The sequence below is a fragment of the Nicotiana attenuata genome, unplaced genomic scaffold, assembly GCF_001879085.1.
Source record: "Nicotiana attenuata strain UT unplaced genomic scaffold, NIATTr2, whole genome shotgun sequence".
Lineage (NCBI taxonomy): Eukaryota > Viridiplantae > Streptophyta > Magnoliopsida > Solanales > Solanaceae > Nicotiana > Nicotiana attenuata.
This window is the reverse complement of record NW_017672547.1, coordinates 45,850-64,770: the sequence shown is the minus strand read 5'-3', so window position 1 is coordinate 64,770 and position 18,921 is coordinate 45,850. Positions and strand designations below refer to the sequence as shown.

Here is an 18,921-nt window from a genome sequence, read left to right as displayed (position 1 = left end):
CAATTTTGTACACTGTGTTGCAACATGCTATTGGCCTGTAATCCCCTACACTAGATGCATGTGTACTCTTTGGGATAAGAGTGATTACTGTGTTATTCCAAACTTTGAGCATTTTCCCATTATTAAAAAATTCCATCACAGCTTCCACCACATCCTTGCCCACTATTTCCCATCCATCCTTGAAGAATTGGCTTCCAAATCCATCTGGTCCTGGTGCTTTATCTCCATGAATGGACCATAATGCTGCCTTCACTTTCTTCTCAGTAAATTCTTCTGTCAGCATTGTTCTGTGGCTCTCTGAAACTGTAGGCCCTTGTCTAACCAGCTGGCTGCATACTTGATCTCTCTCTTGTAGTTTTGTTCCCAGTAGTCCCTCACAGAATGATATGAATGTCTTAGCTATTTCTTCAAGATCTTTTATATGTTGTCCTTCTGTATTGTCTATGGCTAGGATTCTATTTGTATTCCTTCTTGCCCTCATCATGCTGTGGAAAAATTTTGTATTCATGTCTCCTTTCTTCAGCCTTGTATTTTGGATTTTTGCCTCAAGTATTGCTCTCTTGCCTTACACCAAGTCCTGCACTCTTCAGATATTTCCCTTTCCTCCTCAATCAGCTTAATGTAGTAGGGGTCCTTCTGAATGCTCTCTTGACATTTCTGCAGTCTCAGCATAACTTCTTCTGCTTTCCTTTCTACTTCATTGAATCTATCTTTGTTTATCTGCTGCATTGTATGCTTGATTCTATGTAGCTTCCCTACTAGTTCATACATTTTGGTTCCCTTCTTTTCTGTCTTCCATCCAGCTTTTATTTTCTCCTTGAAGTCTGTAGCCATGCTCCACATGTTATAGTATTTGAACATTTTCTTCTGTCCTGTGTTCCCTCTTTCCCAGCTTATTATAGCAGGGCAGTGATCAAATAACCCTTCATTCCTGTAGTGTACATTTGATACTGGAAGTTGCATGTTCCAGTCTTCATTCACCAATACTCTATCTATTCTACTGAGTACTTTATCCCCTCCAATTTGTTTGTTTGTCCATGTGAAGAAGGCTCCTGTAGATTTAAGGTCTTGTAGTTCACATTCCTCAATACATCTTTTGAAGTCTCTTATTTCTGCCATTGATACTGGGCTACCAATCCTTTCCTCCTTCTGTAAAACACAATTGAAGTCCCCCATAGTTGCCCATGGGCCTTTGATCGGCCCTTTGATCTCTCTTATTATTTACCATAACTCCCTTCTCATAGCTGCATCATTAAAAGCATAGATCATAGACACATGGAAAGTGTGCCCAGTCCCTCTATGTTGTAGTTCACAGTGCATAAGTTGTGCTGTTACTCTTATAATGTTAACTCCATATATCATTGGTTTCCATAGTAGCCATATCCTTCCATTAGGGTGTTGTGACAGATTTGTGCTAAATGACCAGCCTTGACATAGGTGAAGAGAGACTTGTTGTGCTTTTGCTCTCTTCACCTTGGTTTCCAGAAGACCAAACACCCCTACCCTAGCATTGTGCATGAAAATTTGAATCTCCTTTTGCTTGGCTAGGTTGTTTAGTCCTCTGGTGTTCCAGAATCCAATATTATCCATTAAGGTATAGAAGAACTAGGTTCTTTAGGTCTTGTACCTGTTGTCTGCTGCTCCATTAGGCTAGAGAATGTATTCCCTAGCTTAAGTGTTGTGTTCTGCATTGTTGCTCCCTTAGCTATGTATTTGCCAGTCTTGTATTTAGCCTGATAGCCTTTTCCTTCTATCTGCTTGTTCTGTTTATTCTCCAGCCCTGTATCTTTAGCCAAGTTGGCCTCTGCTACCTTCTGCTTTCCATTATCTATCCCCTTGTTTTGGATATTCCCCTTCCCCTGTTCATTATTAGTCACTTCATGTGCTTTCTGCTTTTCTTTTTCTTCTTTGATCCACTTTCTGCATTCTTTCATTTCATGGCCATAATTGTCACACTTTTCACATAGCACAGGCTTCCATTCATATACCACTTCTTGTTCAATTATTCTCCCATGTTCATTCTCAAACATTACTGAGTTTTGATATTTGTTGTTCAACTCTACCTCAACCAACACCCTAGCATATGTCAATCTTTCTCTATGTGTTGTTGCATTGTCAGCTTTAAGTGGTTTACCAATCATCCTTGCTATCTTTGTTAAAGCAATTTTTCCCCAGTATTTAATCTCCGGTCCTGGCAATCTCACCCACACTGGTATCTTCTCCATTTGTGTTTTTGTGAACTCCATATCCGGTGTCCATGCTCTAATTATAACTGGCTTTTTGTCAAACATTTGGACTCCTTCTTCAATCACTTTGTTCCTGTCTACTATGTTGTGAAATCTGACAATAAATACTCCTTTACTAGTCTGTGCAACTTTATCTACTCCTATTTTCCCCCAAATTCTCCTGAAATACCCATCCATTACTGCTTGTGGTGGATTGGACCCTAGAATATAGCATTCCACCGCAGATTCCCAGTAATTTATCTCTTCCTTAATATCCTCCATTGTTATTTTCACATTCTCGTGAGCTTCTTCTATTCCTTTGCTTAGATTTAGGCCCTCAGAACTCGGTTGTTCCCCAACTATTTTACTCCATGACTTTGTAGTTGAAATCAGTTGCGTACCTTCATTTCCGCTACCATTGAGTTCTTCTTCTGCACTATCTACCTAGGATTTCCTTCCCGTGCTTGTAGATCCAGCTGCCTTCTCTGTTTGCATGGTACTGTTCCTTTGAGGTGTTTTATCCGTTGTTACTTTTGTTAGATCCAGTAGTGCGATGCCTTGAATTGCATTGATGCTTCTTTGTTTCTTTGCATTTGTTGAATCCGGAACTCCTAATGTCACCATTGTTATCTGTTGCTTGCTTTGATTTCCTCTTCCTCTAGACTTAGATTTTCTCGTCATCAGCTGAGCTGAGAGAAGCTCTCATTCTAGAGAGAGAAATTAACCTTCTATTGTATGTAATATTAGTATATAAAAAATTAGTTTTGTTTAGTCTTACTAGTTATTTTATAGTTCTGTGATTACTGCATTTTGATTTGAGATGATTTTTTCTAAGTAGATGATGCACGTGAAGCGAATGCCCTCTATATTGCTCGGACTCTTGGAACATGTCGTCAGGTGCGTGTTAGATCCTCCAAGAATAGTGTATTTTGGAGGATCCGACATGGGTGTGACAACAGTCCGCGCAACATAGAATGCCCTATATGTTGTCTTTGTAGTAGTCTAACCATCTACCATTCTGATTACTTGTCTTCTTTCATTCGATACTTCCTCAACGACCTCCACCTCTTTTGTCCAAATCCCACGAAACTAATTAATTTGTTCTGTTGGTAATCTCTTTTTTTACAAGACATAGACCACCACCTATGATTTGTAGGACAGAATTCTCATCAGGACAAGCTTTGGGTGGTCATATGAGAAGACATAGACCACCACCTACGATTACAGCAACAAACAGTACTAAGGTTATAGATGAGACAACTTCAGAATCATCACATGATGATGAGAATTCGAAGGAGAAGCCAATAATCATTTTCTAAAAGACTAAAACTCCCAACAGAATATAGAATCAGAGAAACCAAGTAGCAACAAAATCGAGTCCGAACCTGACAAATGAAGACCGGTAGACCTGGTCCAAGGTAGTTCTTCTCCAAAAAAGGTTTGTTGATCAGTGAACCACCATTACTAGGCCGGAAAAGACCAGTGGTTGTGACAAAATGAATGGAAATTATTAGAAAAAAAAGAGAACTGTGTACTTATTAGATATTTACCTGGATTTGCTGGAGGAAGAAGAATCGAAGAATGTTTAAGGAAGAAGAATTGCAGATTGGCAGCAGTTCAAAGAGGAAGAAGAATCGCATGAGAGATTGAGAGTTTCTGACTTCTGAGTTTGGAAATTAGGTTTTAGGATTTTAGCGTTTGGGATTTAAGATTTAGGGGTACGCGGGTCTAACTTATTTGGACCCGACCCAGCTATTAACCCGTATGTGCCCTACCCTGCCCTGCCCTATTAAAAATTTTCAAAAATAACAATTTGCCCACCCCTGCCCTATTAAATTCTTCCCCTGCCGCGCCCCATTTAAGGTTATCCCTGCCCCGCCCTGCCCCAATTGCCATCCCTAACCATTTGACTCACTTGAGCCTTCAAGTTGTGAATAGTTGCATCTTGCCTTTGTATCCGTAATTGTGTGTCATTATTTTGTTCCATAATGCACCTTTGCGTATCCTTAATCTCCTTTACGTCAGCATCCCTAGGTTCTTTGTTCCTATTAACTTCACAAGTAAAAGTAGAACTACCATAATAAGGGGTGGGGGAGAGGATAAGAAATATAAGTACAACAATAAAAGTGGGCCATCTTGACTACCATACATATCACACACATTGCACACATGAAATTGAGTTGGTGCACATAACACACTCTCGGAAATATTTCGATAATGTTTCCATGTGTAATTTCCTCCACAATATGCATAAGGAGGATCAAAAGTAGAACTACCAACATCAAAACTCTCATAATTCCAAGAAGCCATGTCTCTTAAATCAAATATAAAATAAAATAAAATAAAATAAAATAAAAGTTCAAACTTGAGACCAAGTAATATTTACAGCTACAGCTACACCGTTAGTTCCCCCGTAAAAATTTGATCACGCCCAACTCTAGTCCTAAAAAGGATAAACGGTCGCTGCAAATATAATCCAGTCTAAAAGTTTGGAGTCGAATTCCACAGAGAACTAAGGTTTCGCTATAACTGTTCAATATCACTAAGAAGACAAGCTCGAATAAATTCCTAAGTGATAAAGATTAAGATTCTTATATGTCACGACCCAAAATCTAACCTTGGTCGTGATGGCGCCTATCGTGTTACAAGGCAAGCCTCTTCCCAAAATATTACTACTAATTTGATTATAAGAATTTAATAAAATATTTCCAATAATTTAATTCCTGATAAACTAAACAAACTCTAACTATAAATAATATAAAATACGAAAACGAGTCCCAAACATCGGGGTGTCACTAAGTCACGAGCGTCTATAACTATGAACTGAGATATATAAACGGTCTAACTATCCAAAGAAGAAATGATAAAAGGAGTAACAAGGTCCTGCGGACACTGGCAGCTACCTTGCAGTCTCCAATTAAGGCCGGCCTGAACTCAACGATCGCCTGGATCTGCGCATAAAGTGCAGGGTGTAGTATGAGTACAACCACCTCAGTAGTAACAGAAATAACTAAGGAACTGAGCAGTAGTGACGAGCTGAGCAAAACAGTCCAATTATTTATTTTTCACAATTTTAAAAATAACAGGAATGAACAGGTAAATTCCATAACTCAGTAAATGCCACAAAGAAATTTAACAGATAAATGCAGCAACAGCAAAAGTTAATGCATCCTCACAGCAACGTCACTCCATCACTCAGCACTCACACTCAGCACTCCACACTCAACACTCAACACTCTGCGCTCACTAGGGGTGTGTACAGACTCCGGAGGGGCTCCCAAAGCCAAGCGCTAAGCACGGACAACTCACGTGCTACCATATCAATACCTGGATCCGCACGGTCAACTCACGTGCTACGCGGACAACTCACGCGCTATAGTGCTACGCGGACAACTCACGCGCTATGGTATTAATATCCTCACAACCAGGTCCTCGGCCTCACTCAGTCATGTACCTCACTAGCCTCACCATCATCAATAAATAAGGGAACACAACCCACATCAGCATCACAACATATCAGCAAAATAACAGAGACTGAGGTAAACATGTACAATAATTTCTATGACTGAGTGCAAATAATGTGAGCATGAATAAAACCTAAACAGGATCTCTAACATGAAGGCAAACAAGTTCAACAACAAGTAAACACATAACCACAGATAATAGCTTTTAGGCCTGGCCTCACGGGACGGACCAAGTCTCAATCCCTCGTGGTGCACACCCACACGCCCGTCACCTAGCGTGGGTATCACCACCAAACAATCACATGATATCAATTTCTCCGGGTTTATACCCTCAAAGCCAGAGTTAAAACTGTTACTTACCTCAACAGCGTAAAATCCTACTCCGGGATGTCCTCGTCCCTTGACTCGGTCTCCAAAAGCTTCAAATCTAACCATAATCAGAATACTACTATCAACATAGTCTAACGAATCGAATTACACAATAAAAACTACATAAACATGCCAAAAATCCGAAATCGGCCAAAACCCGGCCCCCGGGCCCACGTCTCGGAATCAGTCAAAAATGGCAGAATAATAAGCCTCGTCCTCTCCCGAGTCTAACCATATAAAATTTGTCAAAATCGGACTCTGTTTGGTCCCTCAAATTCTCACTTAAAACTCTCCAAAACTCAAACCCTAACTCCCTCAATTTCACTTTGAAATCATCAATCAAATCCCAAAAATGAAGATGCATTCATAAATTATAATAAAAAACGAGTAGAGAACACTTACCCCAATCCATATGGTGAAAATCGCCTCCAAAATCGCCCAAATCCGAGCTTCCCAACTCAAAATATGACCGGATGAACAAACCCTTATTTTGTATATTTTTCTACCAGCTATTCTGCCTCGTTTCTCATGCCAAACGATCCCGAAACTCGTATTTTATGCCTCCAATGGATTCCTTGTGAAATTCTAGTCAAGTTAGGCTTTTGAATCACTCAATTTGACCTTATAACGAAGGAGATATGTAAGTTTTAATATTTGCAAATAGTGCAGATTTTTAATTGTCAGTGGCAATTTTGTAATTAAACTGAAAAATCTGGCAACCTAATTCATAGTAAAATGACCATAAAATCCTCATACGATGTCCAAATTCGATGATTCTTTTTGCTACAGGTCCGTAATTACAATACGGATCTAATGATTCAATCAAAAAAGAAACCGGAGCTCATTTGTTCAATATGATATCATTTATGCTTGAAGAAACGACGTCGAAACATAAGAAAAACGAGCGCAACACAACCCAAACCTATTCAAAACTCATCCGAGGCCCTCGAGACCTCAACCAACAATTCCAACAAGTCATGTATCACTGCCCGAACTTAGTCAAACCTCCGGAACACCCAAAACCACACCAAAATACCAAATCAACCTCGAATTCAAGCCTAAGAACTTCTAAACTTCCAACTTTTGCCAATTCAAGCCTAATTCTACTACGGACCTCCAAATTATATTCCGGACACACTCCAAATTCTAAAATCACCCAACGAAGCTAATCGAATCATAAAAATCCAAATCCGAATTCTTCTACTCATAAGTCAACTTCCGGTTGACTTTTCTAACTTAACTTTCTAATTAAGAGACTAAGTGGTCATTTCAATCCAAAACTACTCCGAACCCAAACCTACCAATTCGATACAACTCAACACAGCTGAACAGCATATAAATAAGCATAGATGGGGGAAATGTGGCTATAACTCTCAGAACGAATGATCGGGTCGTTACATCCTCCCCTCTTAAACAAACGTTCGTCCTCGAACGAGTCTAAAACATACCTGAAATCACATGATATACCACATAATTCAAACACTCACAGCGATGATTTCTAATCATAGCAGCTGGCCAAAAGAACCAAAGGCTGGTAATAAACATCTTATCAGACAGAGTCTGAACAAGCTATATCAAGTCACAAATCAAACACCCATTAGTCCTTGCTACATCTTAAGTAAACCCTTCTTGTCACATTCGATCAATCCGAACACAATCTCGCAGTCAAATCATACTCTCCACATAGCCATCAAATCACAAATCCTACTAATAGGGACACCAACAGACATAGAAACACGTGCTTACACAATCGAAATTTCCGTACTCCAGCTACCGACAAAACCCAGCCTCAAGTACCCCAGACTAGCCCAACATCAACATACAGAAATCACATCTCGCACCTCATCCAGGGAATCATAATCCGTCGATGCACAACTGATACCGAGCGCTCATGTGCGCATACGAATGCGAGGAAGGAATTCAAAGAGTGACACTTCAAATTGAATCAATACCGCACGATAAGAATTCAAGAAGGTGAAGTTTTCCTAAAAGTTCTGTAGCCTCTCGAAGATACGTACAAACGTCTCCGTACCGATCCGCAAGGCTCTACTAAAACCGCTCATGACTCGTGAGACCTATGTAACCTAGGCTCTGATACCAACTTGTCACGACCCAAAATCTAACCTTAGTCGTGATGGCGCCTATCTTGTTACAAGGCAAGCCTATTCCCAAAATTACTACTAATCTGACTATAAGAATTTAATAAAACATTCCTAATAATTTAATTCCTGATAAACTAAACTAACTCTAAATATAAATAATATAAAATACGAAAACGAGTCCCAAACATCGGGGTGTCACTAAGTCACGACTGTCTAAAACTATGAACTGAGATATATAAACGGTCTAACTGTCCAAAGAAGAAATGATAAAAAGGGTAACGAGGTCCTACAGACGCTGGCATCTACTTTGGAATATCTAAGATAGTCGGCCTGAACTCAACGAACTCACCTGGATCTGCACATAAAGTGCAACGTGTAGTATGAGTACAACCACCTCAGTAGTAACAGAAATAACTAAGGAACTGAGCAGTAGTGATGGGCTGAGCAAAATAGTCCAATTATTTATTTTTCAGAATTTTAAAAATAACAGGAATAAACAGGTAAATTCCATAACTCAGTAAATGCCACAAAGAAATTTAACAGATAAATGCAGCAATAGCAAAAGTAAATGCAACCTCACAGCAATGTCACTCCATCACTCAGCACTCGCACTCAACACTCAACACTCTGCACTCACTAGGAGTGTGTACAGACTCCGGAGGGGCTCCCAAAGCCCAAGCGCTAAGCACGGACAACTCACGTGCTACCATATCAATACTTGGATCCGCACGGTCAACTCACGTGCTACGCGGACAACTCACGCTCTATGGTATCAATACCTGGACCCGCACGGTCAACTCACGTGCTACGCGGACAACTCACGCGCTATGGTATTAATATCCTCACAACCAGGCCCTCGGCCTCACTCAATCATGTACCTCACTAGCCTCACCATCATCAACAAATAAGGGAACACAGTCCACATCAAGTATCACAGCATATTATCAAATAATAGAGGCGGAGGTAAACATGTACAATAATTTCTATGACTAAGTACAAATAATGTGAGCATGAATAAAACCTAGACATGATCTCTAACATGAAGGCAAACAAGTTCAACAACAAGTAAACACATAACCACAGATAATAGCTTTTAGGCCTGGCCTCCTGGGACGGACCAAGTCTCAATCCCTCGCGGTGCACACCCACACGCCCGTCACCTAGCATGGGTATCACCACCAAACAATCACATGATATTAATTTCTCCGGGTTTATACCCTCAAAGCCAGAGTTAAAACTGTTACTTACCTCAATAGCGTAAAATCCTACTCAGGGATGTCCTCGTCCCTCGACCCGGTCTCCAAAAGCTTTGAATCTAACCATAATCAGAATATAACTATCAACATAGTCTAAAGAATCGAATTTCACAATAAAAACTACATAAACATGCCAAAAATCCGAAATCGGGCAAAACCCAGCCCCCGGGCCCACGTCTCGGAATCAGTCAAAAATGACAGAATAGTAATCCTCGTCCTCTCCCGAGTCTAACCATATTAAATTTGCCAAAATCGGACTCCGTTTGGTCCCTCAAATCCTCACTTAAAACTCTCCAATACTCAAACCCTAACTCCCTCAATTTCACTTTGAAATCATCAATCAAATCCCAAAAACAAAGATGGATTCATAAACTATAATCAAAATCGAGTAGAGAACACTTACCCCAATCTATATGGTGAAAATCGCCTCCAAAATCGCCCAAATCCGAGCTCCCCAACTCAAGATATGACCGAATGAACAAATCCTAGTTTTGTATATTTTTCTACCAGCTATTCTGCCTCGTTTCTCGAGCCAAACAATCCCGAAACTCGTATTTTATGCCTCCACTGGATTCCTTGTGAAATTCTAGTCAAGTTAGGCTTTTGAATCACTCAATTTGACCTTACAATGAATGAGATATGTAGGTTTTAATATTTGCAAATAGTGCAGATTTTTAAATACGCTGCTAGTTGCAATTTCATAATTACTCTGAAAAAATCTGGCAACCTAATTATTAGTAAAATAACCATAAAATCCTCATACGATGTCCAAATTCGATCATTCTTTTTGCTACGGGTCCGTAATTACGATATGGATCTAATGCTTCAGTCAAAACAAGAAATTAGAGCTCATTTGTTCAATATGATATCATTTATGCTTGAAGAACGGCGTCGAAACATAAGAAAAACGAGCACAACACAACCCNATCGAAGTTTATGGGATCCGGTAATCCTTGAATGATGAACATAGGACCGGCTCCTAGTGTAGGCAGTGGCGAAGCCACATGATCATAAGGGTGGTCAACTGACTACCCTTCGTCAAAAAATTGCACCGTGTACATAGGTAAAATATTATGTTTTAGAGCTATATAACACATATTGGACACCCTTTGTCGGAAATTTTTTCCACTTCTTTTAAATTTGAACACCCTTGGAGAAATTCCTAGCTCCGCCATTGAGTGTAGGGAGATTGACCAAAGAAAAAAGAGTTGCAATAATAATACAGAATGGTGACCGGCCATCATTCCTTGAATAATTTGAGAAAGTAACATTTCATTTTCATTCAAATTTACTTCTGCAGCTGCTTTTCATGAACGTGCACCCTGCAATAATTCCAGCCAACGGCCACATATTATGCACATTCGAGTCCTTGTGCCTAGATCGAATTCAGAATTATAAATTAAATAACCACAATTATTTTATTAATTCGTATTCCTTTATAATATTAAATAAGTGAAAATTTAATGTCAACATTTTAGGCGGATCTAGAATTTTTAAAACATGGGTACACCACTAAAGAAAAGAAAAAAAAAGTACTAAGTGAGAATTGATCTTTGTTCCGTTGGGTAAATAACTCAGTATTCATCCAAGTGCACCATTCAACCTTTGTGGAGCATGGGTGCCAACAAATAATATTGAACTAATTCAAAATCATACATAAAATATCTAATTTTACGGAACGATCATGGATTCACGTGCTCCATAAACTAACCTATACATCCGCCTCTCTCTCTGTATGTATATATAAAGAAGCTCAAAATTTACATCTATACTTTTAAATATTGAACAAACTTAACTAGAAAAACATAGGAGCAGTTAAGATTTATATATGTCGATCTCCACTTATAATTAGGATTAAGATATTATTATTGCTTGTTGTTGTATATGTGTGAGCGTTACTGTGTTAAACCAAAAATCAGACAAAACTGTTAGAAAAATAAAAGAAACTGGAAAAACAGAAGAGTTTAAGAAATATTCCGAGTCCACAATTTTCTTGTGTGTCCTTAAGGAATTTTAACCCCCTCACACGTTGCCAAGGTAATGGATTAAATCCTCCCAGGATAAAACGGAATAAACCTTCTTGCAACAGTGGCAATACAAACTGCAGGATACCAACGAACTCAAAGAACAGAGCAAAATCACACTTACGAATTTGAGAGAGAGAGACTGCAAATTAGGATGCAGTATATTCAGAAAGAAAGAAGTTCTGGAGTGTTTTTCGTGTGTAGAAAATGGAGCCTTGCCTCAGAATTTATAGGTAATTATCAGAAGAGGTGTCTGGAAAAGGCGCCTTTAGAAGAATACGCTGCCTGCCGCGGTTCTACCGCGGTCGTGGCAGAACCGCGGTCAGAGAGGCTCTCTGAATCAGACCTTCAGCAGGGTTCTGGCGTATTTTCAGCAGTGATTTGGCATTTAATTAATTATTAAATAATTAAATAAATTTTGTCCAAAAATAATCTTATCGATCATTTTCCAAATCCAAATCCAAATCCAAAGCCGAAGCCGAGCCGAGCGAGCGACGACGACGGCGCGAGGGTTCATTCTCTTCAACTCCTTTTAAGAGCTTTAAGAAGTGATTCTATATATAAGCACACAAATGTGGTTGTCCCTCACCAATGAGGGACAAAGTGCAAGACAAAAGTTCACTTCTTCAAATTTTCAATTCCCTCCATTTTATTTCCCTCCATTTTCAATTCACACTTCTTCTACTTTAAAGCCCAATGGCTTAAAGTCCAACAATCCCCCACATGAATGGGAATGGCTGTATCAAGAAAGATCATAGATGAAAGCTATGTGATTTTGCAAGTAAGGATTAATTGCATCTGGATAAGTAGGTTTCCCTTTGAACTTTCCGTAGTGAACATATGTCGGATATACTCGGTCAATCGGTAGATTTGATATCTTTGAACCGTCGAACTTTAGTGTATACCTAGACAACCACATGTCACACAATCAACCCTTAACCGTCTTTTAGTTCTCATTGTTATGTTCGTTTCAGCCATGAACAGCGCCCGGTCTCATAAGTGCGTAGAGAATTGGCCTTACAGAATTCTCATTGAAGCGGCTTCCACTTCACACTTACATAGGTGATTCCTAAACGTGTAGTCCTTTAGATTGACACTATTTGATAAATACCTCATCAAACTTAGGTAATCATTAAAGAACGTGTAAATTTCTATCCTTGTTACTGAACATTGTCTTCATCACGAGAATGGACCAAAGATTTTATTTTGATAATGTTGAACTGGTCAATCACAACATTGTTTGAGCTCCTTGAACCTAGATCTCGGAACATCCAAAATTCTAGGTAGAGTTACCGTCATGTTGACTTGTCCTTGGCCATAGTCCCATTCCCTTAGATGATTTCTCAACTCCCTCTCTAGTTAAGCCTTTTGTAAGCGGATCCGCCACATTATCCTTTGATCTTACATAATCAATAGTGATAATTCCACTAGAAAGTAGTTGTCTAACGGTGTTATGTCTTCGTCGTATATGACAAGACTTTCTGTTATACATAACGCTCCCTGCCCGTCCTATTGCATCCTCACTATCGCAATGTATGCAAATAGGAGCCAAAGGTTTTGGCCAGAACGGAATGTCTTCTAAGAAATTTTGAAGCCATTCAGCTTCTTCACCGGCTTTATCCAAAGCTATAAACTCTGATTCCATTGTAGAGCGAGCAATACACGTTTGTTTGGAAGACTTCCAAGATACTGCTCCTCCACCAACAGTAAAAACATATCCACTTGTGGACTTTGTTTCTGTTGAGCCGGTTATCCAATTTGCATCACTATATCCTTCGATAACCGCAGGATATTTATTGTAGTGCAAAGCGTAGTCTTGGGTATATTCCAAATATCCCAGAACTCGTTTCATTGCTACCCAGTGATGTTTGTTAGGATTTCTTGTGAATCGACTAAGTTTACTTATCGCACAAGCTATATCAGGTCGTGTACAGTTCATGATGTACATTAAGCTTCCCAACAGACGAGCATACTCCAATTGAGACGTACTTTCACCTTTATTCTTTATAAGATGATGATTTAAGTCAATTGGAGTTCTTGCACTTCTAAATTCCAAATGTTTGAATTTTTCAAGTACCATTTTCACGTAATGTGATTGAGATAAAGCTAGACCCTGAGGAGTCCTCTTGATTTTAATTCCTAGATTTACATCGGCAACTCCTAAGTCTTTCATATCAAACTTACTAGCAAGCATGCGCTTAGTAGCTTGAATGTCGGCAATGTCTTTGCTCATTATTAGCATATCATCAACATATAAGCAAACAATGACTACATGATTTGGAACGTTCTTAATGTAAACACATTTATCACATTCATTAATCTTAAAGCCATTTGACAACATTGTTTGGTCAAATTTCGCATGCCATTGCTTGGGTGCTTGTTTTAGTCCATAAAGAGACTCAACAAGTCTACACACCTTCTTTCTTTTCCCGGAACCACAAACCCTTCAGGTTGGTCCATGTAGATTTCTTCCTCTAAATCACCATTTAAGAAGGTGTTTTCACATCCATTTGATGGATTTTAAGATCATACAAGGCGGCTAACGTTATTAGCATCCGAATGGATGTAATTCTTGTTACCGGCGAGTATGTGTCAAAATAGTCAAGATCTTCTCGCTGTCTAAATCCTTTGACAACAAGTCTTGCCTTGTATTTGTCAATAGTACCATCGTCTTTCATTTTCTTCTTGAAAATCCATTTAGAACCCAATGTTTTGTTACCTGGAGGAAGATCAACCAATTCCCAAGTATGGTTGCTCAATATGGATTCTATTTCACTATTGACAGCTTCTTTCCAATATTGTGCCTCTGAGGAAGACATTGCTTCCTTGAAGGTACGAGGCTCATTTTCTAACAGAAAAGTCAGAAAATCTGGACCGAATGAAGTAGATGTCCTTTGACGTTTACTTCTTCTCGGATTTTCTTCATTAGGCATACCATCTATTATTTCCTCCCGAGGTCGTTTTGACTTTTGGTAGGTCACTTCACTTTCCTTTTTATACGGATAAATAGTTTCAAAGAATTCAGCATTATCTGATTCTATTATCGTATTAACGTGAATCTCAGGATTTTCTGATTTATGAACCAGAAAACGATATGCCTTGCTATTGGTTACATATCCAATAAATACACAATCAACCGTTTTTGGACCTATCTTAACCCTTTTAGGTTTAGGAACTTGTACCTTAGCTAAACACCCCCACACTTTGAAGTATTTCAAGCTGGGCTTCCTTCCTTTCCATTTTTCATAGGGAATGGACTGTGTTTTACTATGAGGTACACGGTTGATTATTCGGTTAGCTGTAAGTATAGCTTCCCCCCACAAGTTTTGTGGTAAGCCAGAACTTATCAGCAACGCATTCATCATCTCCTTCAATGTTCGATTCTTTCTCTCCGCAATTCTGTTAGATTGTGGAGAGTAAGGGGCAGTTGTTTGGTGAATAATGCCATTTTCCAAACATATTTCTTCAAAAGGAGATTCATATTCGCCATCCCTATCACTTCTTATCATTTTGATCTTTTTGTTTAGTTGTGTTTCAACTTCACTCTTGTATTGCTTGAAAGCATCAATTGCCTCATCTTTACTATTAAGTAAATAAACATAGCAGTATCTCGTGCTATCGTCAATAAAAGTAATAAAATACTTTTTCCCACCACGAGATGGTGTTGACTTCATGTCGCAAATATCTGTGTGAATTAAGTCTAAAGGACTTGAATTCCTTTCAACGGACTTATAAGGATGCTTAGCATACTTTGATTCCACACATATTTGACATTTGGAATTAATGCAATCAAATTTTGGCAATACTTCTAGATTTATCATCTTTCGCAATGTTTGGAAGTTTACGTGACCTAAACGTGAATGCCATAAAGTGTTTAACTCAAGTAAGTAAGAAGAAGCATTCACTTTATTGATAGGAACTGCTATTACATTTAGCTTAAAAAAGCCCTCATTTAGGTAACCTTTTCCTACATACAAATCGTTCTTACTTAGTACAACACTATTAGAAACAAAAATACATTTGAATCCATTCTTGACAAGAAGTGAAGTCGACACAAGATTCTTGCGAATTTCTGGAACATGGAGGACTTGGTTTAGAGTCACTATTTTTCCCGACGTCATCTTCAACGCAATCTTACCAACTCCTTCAATTTTGGCCGTAGATGAATTTCCCATGAAGATTGTCTCGTCGGGACCTGCGGGGGCATAAGAAGAAAATAACTCCTTGTTAGCACAAACATGGCGGGTGGCTCCAGAATCTATCCACCATTCTTTCGGATTTCCTACCAAGTTGCATTCAGACAACATGGCACACAAGTCTTCCATTTCATCTTCAACCATGTTGGCTTGATTCTTTTTCTTCTTATCATTCTTTGGCGCACGACAATCCACTGCCTTATGCCCAGTTTTTCCACAGTTGTGGCAATTACCCTTGAACTTCTTCTTGCTTGGGTAATTCTTTGGTCCAGAAGCTTTCTTCCTCTTCTTATTTTGTGGTGCCTCCTCAACAATGGTTGCCACTATTATTGTCGAGTGTACACGTGACTTCTTTTCAACATTTTTGTTGTCCTCTTCTATCCTCAAACGAACAATCAAGTCTTCTAGTGTCATTTCCTTCCGTTTGTGTTTAAGATAGTTCTTAAAATCCTTCCACAGCGGAGGTAACTTCTCAATGAAAGCAGCGACTTGAAAGGCCTCATTTATGACCATACCTTCAAACAAATTCATTATTAATAATAAGATAAATCTTATTAATAAAATTATTGATTTGGGTCATGTACAATGACTTGTAGTTCTTGGACTTGAGTTATGACCGACCTAGTGTCAATCATCTTGAAATCCAAGAACCTTGCAGCCACGAACTTCTTAAGTCCGGCATCCTCAGTCTTGTACTTCTTCTCAAGCGCATTCCATAATGCTTTTGAAGTTTCCATGACACTATAGACATTGTACAAGCTATCTTCCAAACAACTCAAAATGTAATTTTTGCACAGGAAATCAGAATGTTTCCATGCTTCAGTTACAACAAGTCGTTCATCATCCGGAGTATTTTCAGTCATGACCGGAGGATCCTCCTTGATGAAACGTTGCAAACTCAACGTAGTAAGATAGAAGAGCATCTTCATTTGCCAGCGTTTGAAGTCAATACCGGAAAACTTTCCAGGTTTTTCTGCCGGTGCCATAGCATGAGCAGGAGTAGAACGGCTTGACGAGGCAGCAGCACTCGTAACAGTAGCTCCCGTTCCCACAACATTTCCATTAGTTTGGTTTTCGTTCGTCATCTTTTCTGTAGAGTTGGAAACACAACAGAACTTTGTTAAATCAGTGAAGTTTTGATATCTTCAAACTGAATATCAAACCAAACATACAACACGTCACAATGGTGAAGTTTTTATATACTTCAAACCCGTACGTTTATTATTCCGGTAAAGTTTTTATATACTTTAAACCGGACAGAACAATTATTGGAGTAGAAAGCACGAAGGCTTTAGTCCCCAAAACAGTATACAAAATATGAATAACAGTTTAATATATGTTTCAACACAGAAACGTTAGTTTATAAACTTCCTTAAGCTTGTTAGCATTACTGTGTTAAACCAAAAATCAGACAAAACTGTTAGAAAAATAAAAGAAACTGGAAAAACAGAAGATTTTAAGAAATATTCCGAGTCCGCAATTTTCTTGTGTGTCCTTAAGGAATTTTAACCCCCTCACATGTTGCCAAGGTAATGGATTAAATCCTCACAGGATAAAACGGAATAAACCTTCCTGCAACAGTGGCAATACAAACAGCAGGATACCAACGAACTCAAAGAACAGAGCAAAATCACACTTACGAATTTGAGAGAGAGAGACTGCGAATTAGGATGCAGTATATTCAGAAAGAAAGAAGTTCTGGAGTGTTTTTCGTGTGTAGAAAATGGAGCCTTGCCTCAAAATTTATGGGCAATTATCAGAAGAGGTGTCTGGAAAAGGTGCCTTTTCAGAAGAATACGCTGCCTGCCGCGGTTCTACCGCGGTCGCGGCAGAATCGCGGTCAGAGAGGCTCTCTGAATCAGCTTGCCGCGGTCAGAGAGGCCCTCTGAACCTTCAGCAGGATTCTGGCGTATTTTCAGCAGTGATTTGACATTTAATTAATTAAATTTTGTCCAAAAATAATCTTATCGATCGATCATTTGACAAATCCAAATCCGAAGCCGAAGCCGAAGGAAGCCGAAGCCGAAGCCGAACCGAGCGATGACGGCGCGAGGGTTCATTCTCTTCAACTCCTTTTAAGAGCTTTAAGAAGTGATTCTATATATAAGCACACAAATGTGGTTGTCCCTCACCAATGAGGGACAAAGTGCAAGACAAAAGTTCACTTCTTCAAATTTTCAATTTTCCTCCATTTTATTTCCCTCAATTTCCAATTCACACTTCTTCTACTTTAAAGCCCAATGGCTTAAAGTCCAACAATATGTCAGATTCACAAAGGTTCAGGACTAACAATATGGAGGAGATCTAGGCCGTGTGAACTCAGTTTGTTTTAGCCGCCATACAATATGATTTAAGTCCGTGATAGGCCAAGTTTAAAGAGTAACCATGCCCACATCTACCAATCATGTAAGAGAAGGATGTGGTGTGATAAGGTAGTAGGGGGTTAGGGAAAGACTAGATACATATAGAAACAGTACAATATTGTCAGTAGTTTGTGAAGGTATGCGTTGTTTACGTATATACATGATGCATGTCAGCCTGTACTGTGGAATTGACAAGTCATAGGTACTTCATATATAAGGTGATTGTGAAATGGCCTTACAAATTGAATAAACTTTCTTTAAAAATTGATGAAATAATTGAGCCATAATTAGCAGAAATATATATGATCACTACCTAATAGTACATTTCTAGTACTAGCAATTAGCCAACTATAGACACGAGGCTCCACTCCAAAAAGCTACGAAAATGGGGTGGGAAGGTTCTGATTGGCAGTTTCTTTTGATTAGTTGATTTTGTTAAAACCGCACAAAATTTAGGGAGTATTTCAGTTTATGCAAAAAGGTCATTCTTGTTACTCGTAAGACGGAGTTGATAGCTAAAGTAATGAACATATGGTTTCCGCGCAACCATTTCTACTTTTGTTTTTTTCTCAATCAGTTAATATTGTATGATGATTGATCATCTCTTACAATAATTTTTTACGGGTAATAACAGACTTCCAAGTACAGAGCATTGGGCATCAACTACTTTAGAAAAGTTGAAGTCAAAGAATTCAAAATTTCAGCACTATATGTTTGTTAAAGAAAGAACTTTTCCGTAAGTTTCTATTCTGCAAAGGAGAAACTGCTATGGTAACAGTAACAAATCTCCTAGGCCTCAGAATTTACTATTTATGTACATAGGTGAAATTAGAATTTGAAGTTTATGGGCTCTTAACCTGCTACTGAATTCACATATGATTTTAGTTATTGAATTCGTAATTAAATATTTTATAAATTTTTA

The 18,921-nt window shown here is 38.8% G+C and overlaps 2 protein-coding genes across 2 annotated transcripts; both read right to left on the bottom strand.

Annotated features, from left to right (window-relative positions):
* Positions 1-519: 519 nt before the first annotated feature.
* Positions 520-1,176, bottom strand: LOC109213626. Its single transcript, XM_019377439.1, has one exon. The coding sequence runs from the start codon at positions 1,174-1,176 to the stop codon at positions 520-522; it is 657 nt and encodes a 218-aa protein (XP_019232984.1).
* A 413-nt stretch (positions 1,177-1,589) lies between these two features.
* LOC109213625 lies at positions 1,590-2,507 on the bottom strand. The gene has a single exon (XM_019377438.1). The coding sequence runs from the start codon at positions 2,505-2,507 to the stop codon at positions 1,590-1,592; it is 918 nt and encodes a 305-aa protein (XP_019232983.1).
* Between the last annotated feature and the right edge of the window lie 16,414 nt (positions 2,508-18,921).